At 40.5% G+C, this 19588-nt stretch overlaps 1 protein-coding gene across 2 annotated transcripts in view; it reads right to left on the minus strand.

Annotated features, from left to right (window-relative positions):
• The window catches only part of ldlrad3 (low density lipoprotein receptor class A domain containing 3), an 80857-nt gene extending 61587 nt beyond the window's left edge, over positions 1 to 19270 (minus strand). Inside the window, exon 1 of one of the 2 annotated variants that reach the window (XM_054777876.1) lies at positions 18667 to 19270. In XM_054777876.1, the coding sequence (XP_054633851.1) occupies positions 18667 to 18709 (43 nt within the window). In that variant the 5' untranslated portion in view covers positions 18710 to 19270. The remainder of the gene's footprint in view (positions 1 to 18666) is intronic. The other variant, XM_054777875.1, reaches the window with a different exon arrangement.
• Between the last annotated feature and the right edge of the window lie 318 nt (positions 19271 to 19588).

The raw sequence follows: 19588 nt of genomic DNA on the forward strand, positions 1-19588 counted from the left end.
TGACAAACATTAAAAAGCTCCACAATTTAACACTGAGTATGTGCCTATTATAGATGGTTTAAATTAAACATTATAATCCAGTACTGGTAAATAATTTAATTTCATTTTTCAGGGTTGGAAAGAATGTCCAATGAAACATTAATATCATATTGTAACTAATGTTACCCATTTCATCAATTCAGATCATTGCATGTGCTGTAATCTTCCAACTATTATTACAGGAATGTCCACTGGAAACAATCATACATGATCATGGATTCTGTGCAAATCAGCCACACACACACCCCGCTGGCTAAATGTCAGCATGCTGTTCCAGTAAGGCAATTTGGTTCCATAAAATATGATTTTGTAGAATATAAAGCATATGATCTGGCCAATACCCAAGGAATTGTATGTTTGTATATAGCATTTATGCTTTAGGGAGATTATTTAAAGTGCACAGCAGCATGAGCAGAACAACCAATAAATTGCTATAACAGCGTTTGGAGATATTAAAAGGCAGTAAATGCGAGAAAAATAGGATAGGATGAAATACACCGACCGACCACTCACACAATTTTATGAGGTCCGATACAAAAGCTGTACCAAAAACACGATTCGTGGTGGGGAGGGAAGTTTTGTGTTTTATGAAAAACCATGATAAAATAATGATAGCTAGGTTTTCTCAATGACGCTCCAGATGCCAGGCCCTGATCATTGGCTAACAGTGTGTAACTGTGTGCCTCTGAAACACTCGGGGGTGATTTTGGGCCACTTCAGCTTGTTTAGCTCTGTGGGTTTTTCACCAAGGAAGACTACGCTCCATGCTAGTAGCTAACTGCTACTGGCAGAAGCCACACAACACGTGCTGGCGTGCGTATACCGTAGTGTGTGTGGTGGGTGCGAGGGAAGGGAGGATGAAGGAGCGGAGGTGTGCCTAATCAGTGATGTCACTGATTATATTATTTACACATGTACAAACAGCTGTTAAATACACAAGATGACAGTTGCAGCTTCTCCTTGGACGCTAACACTGCGGTAGTTATTGAAGCTTGAAGCTTGGGTTGCAAGGTTTGCAGTGTGCACAAACCATTTAATTTGCAGTTCCAATCCTGTCCCGCGTACAGCCGCTTCCATATTATGTGCATTATCAGTCAGAGTAGAGATGCCATTGCTTACAGTCTCATACTTCTGGCTTCATCGCGCTCACGAGACAGGTTTTTTCTCATCTCGTTTTGATCTCGTCACACCCCTAATTATAAACTATTATAACTATTACTATGTGAAAGACTCTCAAATGACTTCAGTGGAATTGCATTTGAAGGTAAAACGTCACACTTAAGTGTCATGTTTGAGTACAAAAAAATGGAACTCATCTTTAAGACCTATCTTTGAACAATGAGAAATAGTCTTCACAGGAGCGTACATTTGAATTATGCAGCATTCCTAATGGTCTGGCTACATAATCAGGCTATGTGGAGCAGCAGGAGGCGATATGGCTGTCTCAGTGACTGTGTGTGTGTGTGTGTGTGTGTGCATGAGTAGAGACGCACTTCCCAGAGACAGGAAAAAGATTCTCCATCCTTTTTCTTACGCTCACTGAAGCATACACTAAAATAAGCAGAAGTGTAAAGTGGCCTCTGCCAATTAAAGACACCTGACAGAAGCACACAAGCCACAGAGTACAGAGTACACATAGCAACAGAACAAGTGTGTTGTTAATGGGGCTTAGATTTGAAAGACACTCTTGCATGCACACATGCAGCAAACTAAGTAATATAATTTACTCAAGCCTTTCTCAGCCATTTCCTTGTTCCTAATAAAGGAATGGAGCGTGTGTAATTATCTGTCTGCGGCAGGACAAGCTTCATTTACTATTCTGCAACTTGTGTGTTTTCTTCATGTTTCTGACAACACTAATTAAAGAGAAAAAAAAAACACTTCGTAAGTACAAGCTAGATAAATTGTGAGGGCATAAAATTTGAATGTATAGCTTTAGTTTGGATCATGGGGCCTCACGACTGAGTATTTGCATCAGAACTAGTGTTAATGAACCATTTCTGCAGATGACTACGTAGAGTAGTTATTTAATACATGTAAATGGTAGGGATGTCCCAATGCGATATTGATATCAGTCCGATATCATCCAAAAAAAATCAAATGGGCCTGCATCTAAAATCTCCGATATTGGCACTCTGATAAAAGCAGTCCATTCCAAACTCCGCACCAGCATGTTTATCCAGCAGCTGGGCTTCTATTCATCATATAGAACCAACAACAGTGCGCGCTAGCTTGAGCTAGTGTGTTTACCAAAGAGTAGGAGTGATGTCAGTTGTATGGCTGTGTTTTTTTCCCATGGTGGCACAGAACCGACAAATTTAATACAGCCAATCTCATTGTGCATTGGAAGAAGGATTTTTGCGACTCTACAGCTTCCTGAAACATTTGCAAAGCATGAGAAACTAAAAGTCATTGTCTGTAAGAGAGAAGAGCCAGCCCCTGTCGGTGGTGCATAATGTCGGATTTAAATGCTTAATTTAACATGTCAAGCCTGGCAACATTATGCCTATTGTTGATAAAACTATACACCTGATGCTAGAAGCAGAATCAAAAGTAAATGTGTCCGTTGTTCTCATACTTACTGTTGCTATTACTCTTTGTTTGAGCAATATTACTCGATCAAGCATTTTCTAATATTCCATGCTACTAAACAAGTAATAATAAAAAAAAAGCACAGTGTTGCCTTAGTTAACGTCATTCCAGAAGGAACTCTAGAACTCTAACCAAAACGGACTCTAACCAAAACAAATTTTCCCATAGAAAATCATGTAAATCCAATTAATGCTCTCCACACGCCCCAAAATGTTAACAGACAATAATTATAGTTACACAAGCAAAAAATAAATCAAACATAATTACATATGACAAATGAATGGACAACTGAACATTTAATGTAATTTTTACCTAGTTTTGCAAAGAGGGAGGGAGAGGAGAGGAGATTATGCTTGGAGGGCAACTGTTTCTGCACTCATGCCACAAAAAAATCTGTGCAGAGAGGTCTGTTGAAGGCTTTGTAACATGCACAGTTTTCATTCAAAAAAACAATGCCACGAACATGACATGAAATGGAGAAGTGAACATTGTTTTATTTGTAGGGGACACCCTCGGACAAACAAAAGGACAACAGCCATATAACAGCAATTTGTTCATCAAAAAAACATAGTGCTGCTGTCAAATTTGACTCGTGTAAAATCCATGAAAGCACTGCAAGCTACTGTATGTGCAAACAATGCAGGCGGTGCGTACCAAAGCATGCCTCTGCGTTTCTCATTCACATGAATGGGTTAAAGGGATAGTTTGGATATTTTTACATGAAGTTGTACGACGTCACCATCAGCAGTGTAGTGCATCAACAGTGATGTCCTGTGAGCCAAGTTACGGTTGGATTTCGGTGGATATACTATATAGTTCCGATTAGTTGGTGGGGCAACTTAAGTAAAGCGTGTGGCTTCTCAAGACAATATATATTCAAAAAGTATAAGTAAGTATAAGTGTAGTAAGTAAGTAAGTATAGCAAATATAAGTAAGTAAGTATAAGTATAAGCCTGTATAAGTACGTGAACTCAACACTCTTGCTTTAGCTTGCCAGGCAGTGCTTTTTCTGCCCTTTTAGCACTGAGGAGGTTCAGAGTAAAAAAAAATAAAAAATAAAAAAAAATCCTCTATGATCTCCAACTCAGTGGGCCTTTACTACTTTCATGAGCATACTCTAGTTTTGCTCTTTCCAAGAACAACCATGTCATCTACAATTTAAAAGAACATCTTACCTGTTAAGAATCTGAATCAGTTCACTTCTTTGGGGAAATTGGTCTCTTGAGTTATTTCGGCTTTATTTAGGGTTTGGTACGATCAAGTATGAAAATTTAATATCTTTCAGAATAAGATGTACAACATTGGCGCCCAGAAGCGAAGAGAACTCAAATTCCCACTTAAAGGGCTCAGACTTGTTATATAAGATAGATTATTGACAGAGCTTCTTTGTACAGAAATAGCATGGGCAGAACGATGGAAATAATTAAAATTCCACATTAAAATGTACTTAAATGATGCAATATTGATGACAATGATGAATCAAATATGGAGGCCTGCATCCAGTGATATTATACTGTAGAATTATGTCAGCCATTTAATTCAATACAACCATGCTAATTTTAACCATCCTTACATGAGGCTTAGAACAAAGCTATGACTGGTCAAACTGTACTTTGATGTGTTATTGCTGCCAAGTTGTTTTATCAGCCGGTATGCACAGCTGCCAAATTTTGCTTTTAGCAATCCAGTACTTCTGGTAACATTTCTTCTTGGAAGCCACTTCCCTCTGATCCAGTCGCATTGATTATGCATGAGACTCTCAAACTCTAAATATGGTTGGAATTATACATTTGAAACGGCAATACTAACCGTTTTGTCATGGTGTACCGCTAAACTGTGTTACAGTTTCATCCCCATTTGAATCCAATCAAGTGCCTCTTGGATATTATGTATTGTTGCTTCTGCCACCACCATATCAGATCACAGGCTCAGGAATGTGTGATTTATGATTTTCCGATATTTTCTGGAGCAGTGTAATTTTTTTTGTCCTGTCCAGCCATTTGGGCAGATAGTGTTGTTGATCTGAATGCCCTTACATGCTAAACAGATTTGCCCTTTATTTGATGTTTATTGTTATACAAATTTGGAGCGGCCGGGCAAGAGCAGGAGGGGATAGAAAAGAAGATAAAATAAAACAGAGTAGGGAGTGCGGTGATAAGAGGGGGAAAAAACAGAGAGGGACAAGAAAAACAGCAAGAATTGCAACAACAATAACAAAACAACAGAAACAAGCAGGACTACGTCACTAAATGTCTATAACGCCAATAAAGACCATAAAGGAAATAACATAATAATATCAACAGCCACAATTATAAAACTGAATTGAAATGGTCATAGTTATTAGTGGTAATAGTAGTATACTGTAATGCCGATATCACCATCACTGTAATAAAACCAACGACATGATGACAGCCGGGATAAATAGTTATGTGGGGAAGTACGGATGTACTGTGAGTGTGTATATGTATGCGTGTACAGGTATCTCTGTAGATGTGTATGTGTGCATGTCTTCATGTATATATGTGCATAAATGTGTGCGTATGTGTGACAATGTGTGACTGTGTCACTGACAATGTATAAAAGGAGAGGGACTGCCTCAGCAAGCGCCATCACAAACAGCCAGGCCGAGCCCCCACCACCGGAGAGCCAGAGGCCCCATGGGGGTGGGCACAACCAAGAGGCCCCCCGCCACAGAGAGGCAACCCCGACTGGAAACAGGATGCCGGCAGGCCGGAGGACAGCTCACCTCCAGGACCGGCTAGTGTAAATTCTTAAGAAAGTAAAAAAGATATCATGGTGAACTGGATTAGAGGATAGGACAGAAGAATAATCCATTTCCACACAAAGTGAGAGATTACTGCATGGCCTTTTTCTGTCTTCTCGGCTATGAATGAGCAATTAATTAAACTGTAATTGTGTAGCCAAGAGCCAGGCCATTGAGTTACTGCAAAGTTTGGAAATCACAAGAAACGGGGGAGTGGGGGGGTGGCAACAGAGAGCGAGCACGAGATGGTTCAAAATCATAACGATGTGGCAGCATTTATTAGCCGTATAGTGGAACCTTTTTTAGCATTATTAATTTGTTTCAGAAGGTCCAACTCTAACTGAAACGGATGCTAACCAAATACATTTTTTCCATAAGAAATAATGTAAATTCAATTAATTTGTTCCAGAAAGCCAAAAATGTTAACACAAAATACGTTTTTATAATTTTAAAATTATAGTTTGACATGCAAAAAAACAATTTGAAATGTTTACAAATACATATAAACGATGAATGAAGCGATCATTTAACATTCAAGTTTACTTTTACCTTCATTGAAGACGTGATTGTAGATGTGACTGTGCCCAAACATACAATGTGGCAGTGAGACAGTGCCACAGAAATTGTGGCGTAAATATTCAGGCTAACCGGGTGGATGCTAACCGAGGTTCCCCTCTACTTAAACAGTATATAACCAAATGAGGGATTTTGGCTTCAAAAGTAGACATGGTTGAAGGTAGAAGGGTTTGAACAGTGTTCACCGGCAGATGATGTTGCAACTAAGGTCGTTCCACTAAGATTGCCATATGTGCTGTCTGTAAAAGGTCAACTCAAAAACTAAAGTGAAGGGACAGGAAGAGACATGAAAAGGCTGAGAAATGTCATGTGAGTAATAGGTGGTAAATCTGTTCTTCTGGTCATGACAGTCAGGGCAATGAGGTCAAAGTGTATTGGATATTCCATCTTGAATCTGTTGAGCTTTTCAAATGGGGATCTGAGGGAAAAGTTAATGTGTCCATAAAAGGAATATCTCGTTGACAGCCTTCTTCTCGGCACTTAATTCTAGTGTGAACGAAGTTGGCATGAGAGGTTAAACATTAAAAATAAAAATACAAATCTCCTATGTATCTTACATGTGAAGTAAAATAATATAATTCCGCAGTTAGTTAAAAAAAACTCTCACATTGTGATTAGTGTTGTCATGTAACAGGTTCAGAGTAGTCCTGTTCTCTGACTGTATTATGAGTTTTTGATCTAATTTAAATACTTCCAATTTATTGTCCTGTTCATCCTAAGACACGGTTACTTCACAGTCTATTATTTTCCGTTTCATGAAAAAACCCCAGAAATAATAGGAATAATTTCATAGAAACGCATAGTTGTTTCTAACTTACAGTAGGAATGGACGATAGAAACAATACGTGATAGAAGCGATACAAATTTGGCCCATGATAGACATTTCTATTGTGATAATGCATGTTGATGATCTATCTATGTCCCGCAAAATTGAGGGTGACAACTGGTCAACTGGTCATAAAATTGTTATTAGGAGTGTATGATGACGAGCATAAGGTCAGGAGTTTAACGTAACAACAGTATAGCGCCAAAAGTGCCAAACACATTTCTCTCCTGGCAATTTAGTGCAGTATGGGTTAGAAGTCAATAAGTTGACTCAAATAAGTTGACAAAAAGTTGACTCACACAAAGGCCTCTACACCTGGAGGCACAATGTCCTCAAGAGTCTGGCAGCCGCCCTTGAGAGTAAAAGCACACACCATCAACTCCTTGCCCTTGAGAGCTGCCAATTCCATCTCTGTGCCAACATTCGTTCGAGAGGGACAGAACCAGCCTATCCATCCTGCTACCAAACCAGAAACTGGACAGCTAGCCATGGCCGGCGATTGGAAGATGCTAGTTGATATTGGAAAGCAACTAATCTTTCCCCTAGAGATTACAGCCACCACCCTCAGGCAAGACATGGTGCTATGGTCCCCTTCACTAAAAGGCGGTCTACATCATAGAGCTCATGGTCCCATGGGAGAATTCCACCGAAGAGGCCTATGAACGAAAGAAACTGCGCTACACAGATCTGGCAGCAGATGCACAACAACAAGGATGGAAGTCCTAGGTCTATCCAGCTAAAGTAGGATGCAGAGGTTTTGTGGCTACCATCAGGCTTATGAAAGACCTATCAGTCTCTAAGGCGGCCAAAGGTAGCAGCCAGTGGCTGTGGCATTACATATGCATCAGATGCTGTGTAAAGGTTTAGTTCCACTGTAAGTATCAAAAGTGCAGAATTGAGAACGCTGGTGTATAAATTGATGCGTACACTTCCCACGTACAAAAATGTACGTGTGTGTGTGCACACAGTGAAGAATATGTGATCCCGACAGAGGTCATTCAAGGAGAAATCTATCATAATCCATCATAATCAGTTGTTGTGCTGTTCCTTTAGGGCAGATGAAGTACTGATCCAAAGCGGACATGGTGCAGATGAAAACAACATGAAGGTGTAATGTGATGTCTACCTGCTTGACTGATGATGACAATCACAACCTGGGCGGATAACATACAACATTTACAGATGTGTCATTACTGATGGCATGTTTTGTCTTTTAGCAGATGTGTGCATTTTATACATCTAAAACGTATAATGGAGTAACCAGCAATGAGTATACTGTGGCATCCCAAGACCATTTCTTGTTGTGTACTAAAGTGGTATTATGGTATAATGATCATTCTGTCTGATTCAGAGTTACATTTAAATTAAAAGTCACATTTTTCTGGATGTCAGATTGCTCAAATGGATCCATCTTAAAAGAAGTAAGTATTCATATTAATTGGTGTTCACTGAACAACAGAAAAATATATTTTGAGGCCATTACAGTATGGTTAACAACAAACAGCAATAATTGTTTGCTTTTGCTTTGTATTTGATGTTGACTGAGAAAAATTCACCTGTAAGTAGCGGGGGGGGATTGAGAGCATAGAGCTTATGGAGCGGAGGATCTGTCTCTCATTGCGCATATCCAAGACAGTAATACCCTAGTTTATACATACTTTGAAACATATCCATACCGTATACAAACCGTACATGTATAAATTAGGGCTGCTCCGCTTACAATTTTCTGGCTGATCACAATCTTTGAAAAGCCTGACCTGCCGATTCCAATTTTGTCAGATAACGACTTTTTAAAAATAACTGACAGCATTCACCTTCAATGATCAAATCATATTTTGTTGAAAAGCATTGAACAATAGCCATGAAACAATACCAACTTGTTGTTTTAACTTCACATGAGCTAGTTCTCTTAAATATAAATGAAAAGTTTGGAAAACTGCTGTCCAAACTACTAACTTATAACAGTTACTTTAGTTTTTATTTTAACATTTTAAAAACAAACACAACTTACACAACAGGTTACACTGCAGACCTGATTTGAGTCTCTTACCCAAAATAGTGCAAAGCGACCGAAAATGGTAGGTCTACTGATGCACAGACATATACTGTATACGTACACGCCGCATCGAGCGCTGAGTCGTATGTCAACGTGGTCGCCATATTGGAAAGGCGCTTTTTGAAAGTAAGAACATTTACTTGTATTCATTTACAGTGCAGCCATGACACATCGGATATGGCGGCGGCATTGACGTATCACAGCAGTGGACAAACCCACTTGTTGTGGCGTCTATTTATGTCTATGGTCTGATGCCATAAACTCTATAATTTTCCTTGTAGTGGCCGCGACCTGGCTCTTAGCCCCGGCTAGCTTTAACTTTAGCCCTAGCTGGATTTCTAGCAATGGCTGACTTTCAAGACCTTTGGAGAGGTAGAAAAGATCGGTGGATACGATCAGTTTCATATGGAAGGAAATCGACGCCCATCATGGCATGCTTAGTATCAATGAATGAACATGGTCTCAAATGCATACAAAGAAGTAACGCCTTCCGAAATAAGAATGGATGCACACGCACAAGCAGATGACAAGCATAAGCTCCATTTATAAAACAGTCGCGGTGGAGCCATTTATCTGCCAGCTGGATATCAGTTCACCTCTCCCCCCTCAAACGGAAAAAGGACACATCCCTGCCAGCTTTGACCGTTTTACAATCCATTTAACACAGCCACCAATTTGACTCCATTCATTGAGCAGCATCCCGGGTGCGCTGTGATGGAGTAATCACTATGAAGGGCTCTCAAGTTAATTAATGGAAATATATTGTCACTAATACACAATTATTTTATACCAGAATGATATAATGTTGTGGTAGATGTAACCTGCTGTCTTGCCGCAGGAATCTTTAAGTTCATTCTCGCATGTGTGTTCATGAAGAATAGCTCTAAATGTATACAATCAAGAGATGTATCCTCTCAAGGGGAAGGACAACGAGTGGGGACTTAACCTGCCGTCTGTGGCTCAGGAAATGGCAGGGTGCTGTGAGCAGGGAATGGGCTTGGGTGCCAACAGAGCGCTAAAGAGAGTGTTTGACTACTATAGCTGAAGTTGTGTTGCGTGGGGGAATTCCACCCACAATGTAGACTCCTAGGTATGACAGGCTTTTGGGCGTTTCATGTCCAATTTGAACTATTAGCCCAGCATGGGGAGTGTCAGAAGAAATGGTCCTCCTGTTATAAAACTTGCCTACTGAGTTCATATGAACAGAAGTTAAATTTGTCTATTTAAATATTGTGGAATTGCACATTTTGTTTATCTGAAGAGTTGAATCAGAACCACTGGAAAACTTTTTGAAGATATTTCACCGCTCATGCAGGTCCAAGTCGAGTTGGATCCAACTCTGATTCAACGTACGTGCCACGTACTGAAAACCTTTACAGACAATTTTCGTTCAAATAGGTACGTGGATATAAACGTATTGTTCCTGTAATGATCATTAAACTTGCTTTGTGCTAGTACTAGGAGACTGAGGTCCTTTGGTGTGTGCAGGACTCTTTTACGGACCTTTTATGACTCTGTGGTGGCCTCAGCCATCTTCTATGCTGTGGGCTGCGGGAGAGGGGGCAGCACGGACATGAACAGGAGCAGGATCAATAGACTGATCAGGAGAGCGAGCTCTGTCCTGGACGGTCCTCTGGACTCCGTGGAGGAAGTGGGGGAGAGAAGGATGTTGGCTAAGCTGACATCCATCATGAACAACACCTCTCACCCGCTACATGACACTGTTGTTTCCCTGAGTAGCTCCTTCAGCACCAGACTGTTACACCCACGGTGTAAGAAGGAGAGGTTCCGCAGGTCCTTCATACCGACCGCTGTCAGGCTCTACAACACCTGCACCACCTGAACCATGTTGTAGACACTATGCTTTCTTTACACTGTTCTCTTTACTTGTCTTGCTGCTGTAACAAGTAAATTTCCCCGCTGTGGGATAAATAAAGTACATACAATACAATACAATACCGTGTTATTTTGCACTACATCAAATTCAAACTGCACTTTAATGTCTTTTCATTTAATAAAAGGTATTTTAGAAATTTGAGTTGGTGGTGGGTCCCGCAGCCAAACCGGTTGAGAACCACAGGGGTCACTTGGGGTCTCCAACCCTGTATCGGTCCGTGGGTGAGGCCGAACCAGGCCGTGAATAACATCCAGAAGCAATGATTAAAAAATTTATTAATTAAAAAGACAAAGACAAATTACTTTGCAAATAACTCTACTAAATATTACTAATTCTAAATATTACGTAAATGCATGGCAATCTTTAAAGTAGGTACTACTATTTTATTGGAAAAATAATATAATGTAAGAAAAATCACAGTTTTTGCATGTTTGTCATTTTGTTTCATTACGTTTCACCAAGTGTTTATCCCCCGTTTGTTCAGCTGTCCTTGAACGCATCATACTAGTGTGCGCCAAAGTGAAAGTTACGTGTAACTTTTGCCACAAACAGAGTTATATTTTTCCCCATTCACCGTTGTTTCCAAATGCTGTGTGTGAATGCATAAACGTGAGGATCGATGACGTTATTGTGTGTGTGTGTTGAGTGCTCGTGTTCAGATTTTGTCCGGTGTTGAGTTAATTCATGCCAGCACACTGCCTTCCTGCCCACACATCAAACAACGATGTGATAATCTTTTCTCTGGAAAAGAACCTCCAGGCTAGTACCAACAGTGAATCTGTATTCATTTTGGGCTTGAAATTTGATGATGTTGTAAGCTACTTTTCCGAGACACTTATTTTGCTCGGTGCAGTCAGACAGGATGTAATGTGCAGCACTTTTATTGTGAAGGCTGGAAGTGTGCTGTTGGTCTTTGAGCTTTTGCACAGTAAGTGTGTCCCGTCTTCATGGTCCTTCCTTCATGTGAAACTTTCACAACCTCAGTGGTTGTTGTAATAAGTAGTAGTAGTAAGACACTTGATTGCATGGTGTTTTTCTTTGTTTTTTTATACAACACATGATTTTTTAGAGTGAAAAAGATATTCCACAGGAGGTACTTCAGTGAAAAAATGTTGAGAACCACTGTTCTAAGGCATTCAAACCATTGACTGTCAAAGCTGTACTACCATCGTGATTAAGGATGGGTACTGAAAACTGTACTTTTATAGGCGCAGACCAAATTTTGTCTGTATTAACAAGCACCGATTCACGTAAAATCAAAACGTATCATGTTTCGGTACCTCTGTGGAGTGACACGGCACCGCTTCTAACAATATTCCTTTCACAGGAAAAGAAGACAAAGCCAGAGGGAGGGGGCAATGTTTACACCAACAAGGAGACAAATTTATGCTACAGAGGCTGAAATAAGTCATATTTTTAAGTATATGCAGGGCTCCAGGCTGTGACTAAACGGTTGCATTTTATGACTACCACGAGACACTGCGAATAAATTTTTCATCTACTCGCGCATGTGCAACCAGATAAAAGAACGCGTCCTGTATTGAGTTGACAAAGGACGCACTTTGTCCCTTATTATCTATATGAGAATGAAAAATCGTCTGTAAAATGTGAACGAATAACGACAGTTTGTCACAGTCGAAGCCTTATCGATGCCAGCGTGTGTGATCGCTCAAGTTTCAGTCTCAGTGCGGTTCCACTTTTCTGCCATCTTTTTTTTTTTACACATTTTGCCTGGCTCTCGCTGTCTATCTGGCGGCAACTAGCTCGCAAGCTAGCTAGAGTTATTCACCTAGCCTCTGGTCCACAGACTCGAAATGTGACTTTTTTACCTCTGTGACATTTTGTCTTCAAAACAAATAAGCAATGCGGTTCGTTCTGAGCTCGTTTTTGTCACACGAAAAAGTGGCTATCACGTTCATGGGGTACATGCTAACTTACTTTTCAAAACACTAGTTTTGTGTCTAAGTTGTTTAACAAACATGTAGTGTGTCCAGCTTTAACACAGTATAGTGACGCTATCACAGGGTCACCAACAGGTAGCTTTGAGCTACCAGTATCTCGCCAGCTGATTTTGAGTAGCTCACCAAAAGGATATTTGCAATTCTAAGTACTGTATTTCTACAACTGTTAAATTCAGACATGATGCCTGTATTTCAAGACAATGAGCACACTGATTGAGTGGCGATCTGCTCTGTAAATAACGTACAATTGAAATGTTGCCAGTCACACAAAACACAAATAGCTCACCTCTACTTTATTTTTGTCAAAGTAGCTCTAATAGCGCTAGAAGTTGGATACACATGCCCTATCATAAACCTAGACACTCAATTTATACTGTTTTATACGGTCTTGTTTAAGCAGGACTACGATTGGCTGGCGACCAGTCCAGGGTGTACCCCGCCTCCCGCCCAAAGTCAGCTGGGATAGGCTCCAGCATACCCCCGGCGACCCTAATGAGGATTAAGTGGCATAGCAAATGAATGAATGAATGAAGATTTCTATAAGAAAATATTGAAAATTGTATTTTATTCTGTTAATTGTGTTGTTTTTAACTAAAAAATATATATTATTGAACAATTCATTTCCCACGTATTAGTATTACTCTAAAGCAGGCATCAAATTCAATTCAGGTTTGTGTCAAATAGTATCGTGATAAAGATTACCTACGCAAGAGGCTATTGACACAGTAAAATTAAACACAGCATTTTCCTCACCACATGCATTTGTCTAGTGTAGGCGATAGTGGTGCCACTTATCCTGGGCAGGGTGGCGTAAAAGTTGGATCTTCTCCCAGCTGACAGCTGAGTGAGAGGTGGGGCACACCATGAACAAATCACCCGTAAATTGACAACAATTTAGCCATTTTTAGTTGTATGTTGTCCACTCTGATTTCATCTATTTTATCATTGGTGTCACATGCCAGGCATGCAATACAAATTTCACCCAAGTCGATACCGGAGAGGTTGCCTTTAAGGCTTTTTATTGATTATCAAGCTGCCATGCATTTTCTTGGCTTGTTGATTTATGTATAACAACTCTACTAATGCACTGCACTTTTTCATCCTTAATTAAGTACTGTATATGTCGATGTCATGACAATACACGTTCCATTTTTGTACATCTGAGAAATCCTGCTATAAGGTTTTTTTGTGTGCTTGACGGGGTGCTCGAATTTCACTCTAAAATAGATTGTCAGTGGCAAAGTGTCTGCCATGGTGTCTGTGAGACAACAACAAAGCAAACGACTGCTGATGATGCGGGGCAGCAGGTTGACCAGATGTCACTCTGCCCAGAAAAACACCACTGCGGACAAATACACTGTCCTTCTGAAGTGCAGAAATCAACACAATTACACTGTTTTTCCTTGGTTTACGGCTATGGGATAGGAGTGGGGGGTTTTAGCCTCAAGGGTGGCCGACGAACACTGATACAAACACGCGTGGCTGACTGCAGTGTTTCCCGTATATTATTATATTTTTGGCAGCTTGCCGCGAATAACTTTGGACCCCTGCAAATAGATTTGGTGCTACCTTTTGAGAATTTTCATGTTGATACACGTTTATGCAGAGACTGTTAATTTGAAACTTTTTTACTTTGAAAGTGACAAAAACAAAACTGAAGTTAGCTTAGCAGATTTGAAACATGTTATAAAGCTATGGTCATTTTTTTGTTAAATCTATATTCTTATCAGAGTATGAAACATCCAAGCCCTTCGCACAAACAATCCTGTTTCGAAGACATGCAGGGATCCAGAGTCACCGCTTACTGGGCCAACTGGCCTAAGACTGCACATCCACGCTGCTGACACACAGAACACCCCAAACATGACACAAAAACTTTCTGCTTCTCTTCCCAATGGGAGAAATGACCCAGATATTCTGTGATGTCATAACTGGTAACCAATGAAAAGTGTGTGTGTTTGTGGCTGCGTAGCACAGACAGATTAATTCCTCTTGAATTGATTGATTGGAGAGGAAGAGTCCTGTTAGCGAACAGAGTGCAATAGACTTTTTTTGTGCTGTCACCTTAATTTTTATCGTTACAATAATAAATCAAGAAATCGCAAAGCAGATTGGTATTTTGTCAGTCTATTTATCTTGTCTCATCCAATCATGTTCTACACGGAGGAAAGCTGCAAACACCACGCCAAGGCAGCCTGTGTCAAAAATGAGCCCTTCTCCCAGCAAATATTTCGCAAAGGCATTCACTGCAAAATGAGCTTGTTTTCAGCCTCACTGAGAGTCAGTCGAATTATTTTTGAATAGGGGTTGATCTCAAGTCTGTTCAGGTGTCACTTGCTGTGTAGTGTACCGAAGAAAACAAGGAACAAAAGGCCAGTCCTGATCGGTCATAAGATGCTCAAATTAATTCCTGGCGTGTCAGAAGTTTGGAAGGCCCAGACAGTATTGTTGCACAGTTGAACCAAGGTTAACACTGGATTTTTCAATCTCCAAGTGAACTGTATGCACAAATTATGTTTTTAAGGTTTTCATGTGTGTATGCGCCAGTGTGTTCTATGACTTTTCAGAAAAGATGAAGGCACAACTAATGAGAGAAGTTGTTGTTTTGAGCATTAGCATTCCGAATCCACATTCACTGGGATAAATTTTGTCATCTTCTTGCTTTGTCTCTACAGTCGGCAACAGTTTGCAACATAGCTACTGATAGCCACAGGACTTTATGGAACTACAATGATCCAAATGTCAAATGTGAGCAGTCGAGTCGTGACTCTCAGTCGGTCCGTCTAGTATGAGCACTTCAGTCATGAGCTTTGATTTTCTGTCACAGGCAATTTACTCGCGTCAGATACAATTTAAAACTAACACTGCTAAGACTTTACAGTGTATGGCCAGCTTTAGTCAGAAAACACAGTGCTATGAACTCCTCTATAACTGGAAAAAGGCTCTAATCAAGCTCAAGATTGTTTATTCTCCCTTGAGTTCATGTAGTGCTCTGAAGTGTCAGCTCTCATGGTGGTTTTGGAGTTTTGATAGCAGAGCTGTGTTGCATGACTAAACCCCTGAACTATTCCACCAGGTGAGCACCACAGTAGCATGTAAGTAATTGAGGTTTCATCCAACATTCCTCACTCCTGTAGGATTGGCCTTTCACTGCTTTGTGAGCGGAGCTTCAACAATGCACTGTAGTAACAAGTACTACAGTACAGATATGAATGTAGACATTATTAGTACCTGAAAACTGCAGGATTCCTAGCAGAACAATGTTAAATATAAGCACCTCAGATTTTTGTCACGAAATGGTGTCACTGAATGTTGATCAAAGTTTAGTACATTTCCTGAATTCTCACTTTTCTCCAGCTCCACACAAAAATGTAATGGGTTCTTCCTTCCATAAAGTTACGTGCAAATGAGGGCACAATCACTCTAGGCCAAATGTACCGTGCTAGACTTTGGCACAATTCCCTCTCCTGGCCCCGCTGGCCTGTGCTCACACTGAGCATTTGTGCTCTGGCCCATTTGCTTGTCCCATCACTTCTATTCTGCTGTACAAATACCATTTCTCAGACATTCTCAGCCATACTTTGAGTCATTCGGATTATTTTGTTCATGGTGGAGGCTGTCGTTAATTACTTACAAGAGGAGAGATTACATTCATTAAATGACACGTCTTTACTGCACACACCAAGGCTATGTTCACACTGCAGGGTATGATGCACAATTCAGATTTTTTTGTTTACATACGACTTTTTATGTGGTCGTTCACAACACCAAACAAATGCGACTCGTTAATGTGAACGCAAAGCACCTGGAAAGTGACGTGCACGCACAAAAGCAGGACATTATGCATGCTCTCCTTAACGTGTTTATGGCAATTTCAAGGATTTTGTGCAACGAGAGTCAGTATTTTCTCAACCACATGATTCCGTGTTGGAGATAAAGAAGAAAGAGGGTTGGTATTATTAAATATGGTGGTTATCATTAAGGATTTGCAAAGAGTGATTGCATTTCAGTCACTCTATGACTCTGCGTGTGTTTGACCATGGAATTGTGCCACACCCTGGCCCACCCCTTCCAATCATGCCAAAGGAGGGGAAGTGTGCGGTGCTCAAGGATGGATGACAGCACTCACACTGGCCAAAAGTACCAAGCTTAAGATGTGAAACAAGCCAGAGCGTGGTAAGATAGCACTAGTATAGTACCACCCTGAGTTAAGTCATTTTTGTGTATCCATAATAACAACCTTACAATGATGAACACTTCACCTTCTTACCAGAGGTACTAAGCCTCCATTGCATATGCATGTAAGTATTAATTTGTAGAATTACAATAAAAACTAATTTTGTTGTCGCTTTCATTGATTTTTGGGGGAAATTGGTGTTTTGTTGCCAATATTATTTCCAAAAGCATGTAAGGAGTGTTTACACTTGTAGTCCAGTAGTTTTGTCTGGACCAAAAACTTTAGAAAGATACTTGGTGGTCACTTTAGAGCCATCTGGTTTGCGTTCACACTTTTTTTTCAGTGGACCTAATGACGCCCTCATGTAAAATAAATAAAATAAAAAGCGTATGTGACCCCACACACCCAAAAAAACATTACATTCTCTGGGTCACATACCCTCATAGGATTTTTGTTTGTATGGCAGAATATTTACATGTTGAGATGTAACAAAGTAGACATGAAGTATACAAGGATGTCAAAAAGTTTCCCAGAGATGTACTGCAAGGAGACGGCGTTTTAATTGACATATTACAAAGGTTTCAGCAATGGGCACATTTTCCAATTCATCACGAAACAATACTTTTAGAAACAGAAGTGCAGAAAACACGTGTTTCTATCGTAGTGTTCAGGACACGCAGCAAAGCCATCAAACAAGTCACTTTCTACATAACTAACCGCTACAATTGAACTGATAACTTTTGTTATATATATATATATAGGCATCTTACCACTTTATCCGTAATTGAAATGATATAGATCAGCATTCTACTTCCATGTGCTAGCTTGCCGCACTTTATCTTTGCCAGTAGCGAATCAGGAGGGGAGCTTAATGTCAACTGACTGATGTCATATGACAACCACAAAGTGACGTTTACGCGATCGACCCAAACTACCTTCGTGATTGACCAGTAGTTCACAATGGACGTAATGGGCACCCCTGATCTACACTATTCCTCTGCTTTCCATGGCCAGATTTGTGATCTCCTGTGGACACGATCTCACTGAAGGCCCCAGCAGCCCACCGAGAATTTTTTTACTCTCATTTATTTATTTATTCTCGGCTGCAGGATACGGAGTGATATTGTTTAGTGGTTATATATTGTAGTGGTGTTATTAAGGGCTTGTGTGTTTTTATGTCCATAAAGTGTTGAAAGTTGGCACAGTATATTTGCGGGGATTGTAGTGGACCCGTCTGGACCAAAAAGTCCAGGTACAAATTTCTGTCCCAGTCCACCCCTCGAATAAACGCACCCTGAAAATACTGTTATTGACGTAACTGACTGATGGTACCGACTGGAAACCAGTACAAAACAATGGTGCCCACTGCCTCGTTATAAACCATATGTTCCGCATGGGCCAGGCTGGCGGCTTCCATGGCTCGCCTGGGGAACGGTTTGTTAGTGAGTCTTGAGTGAGTTGCCGGTTAACAAGCACCCTTCGTCGGCGAAAAGAGCCAGATGATGGATGGATGCCACGGAGGGTGGGTGTAGCAATATGATTCTCGCTGGTCGCTAACGAGTAAAGGGAACACACCCCCACATCCATACTGCCCACTTTTTACAAACAACAATTACATATTGTACCAAAAAGCGCATTATCTCGCGGAAATGAAAAGTTATTCACCAACAACTAGCTAGTCGGCGGAGAGATACATCACGTAGCCCCCCTTAGCTTTCCCCCGGCCGCTGCGATTAGAGGAGTTAGCGTTCAGACGTTGACAAAGTTTCAAAACTTACCAACTGTTCTTGAGCCGAGTAGAATGTACCAAATCCACATCATATAACTGTCCTTTCCTCCAGGCCTGTGCTTTCCCGGCTTAGAAAAAAAAATGGGGTGGAAAAACTTCCAAAGCAAAGCTAACTCCCGCCTGTTGGACTTCAAAAATGGAACTACTTTTTCACTGGTCGAGTGGAGGTGAACATGTTGGCGTTTCTTGATTAAATTAGTGTTGACTTCAGGTAATGGAGTTCGGTTTTAGGAGATTGGCGATAGGCTGGACGTGGATGGGGCTTCGGGGACCAGAGAGGCTGGCAAGCTGAGATCGCTGCTCTGTTGTTGTTGTTGTTGAAAGGCGGAGGCGGAGACATAAAGTCGGCTGCAGTGGTCGTCCAGCCGGGATAGCGGATCCCAAAGTGTGGATAACCTCCAACGGCACGGGCAGAGAGGCACTCTGTAGCTTTTTTTTTTTTTTAATTAAATTAACAAACATATATACATATAAGTATAAACACTGCTCAAAAAAATTAGAGGAACACTTCGAAAACACATCTGATCTAAACTGGGGGGGAAATGATCTTGAATATATTTCCTGATAATAAGTAGGTGATGTATTAGTAACAAAATGATGCCACATAATTTGATAGAAATGAAAATGATCACCCGATAGAGGGGGGGAAATCAAAGACACCCCAAAAATGAAAGTGAAAAAAAACATGCAGCAGACTGGTCCATTTTGCCAAAATGTCATTGTAGCAACTCAAAATGATTCTCAGTAGTTTGTGTGGTCCCCACGTGCTTGTAAGCATGCCTGACAACATAGGGGCATGCTCCTAATGAGATTTTTTTTTAGCAGTATATATATATATATATATATATATATATATATATATATATATATATATACCGAAATATTAGGTGCTGTGAACAACCTTAAACTCT

This window comes from Dunckerocampus dactyliophorus, chromosome 5 (genome assembly GCF_027744805.1).
Source record: "Dunckerocampus dactyliophorus isolate RoL2022-P2 chromosome 5, RoL_Ddac_1.1, whole genome shotgun sequence".
Classification (NCBI taxonomy): domain Eukaryota; kingdom Metazoa; phylum Chordata; class Actinopteri; order Syngnathiformes; family Syngnathidae; genus Dunckerocampus; species Dunckerocampus dactyliophorus.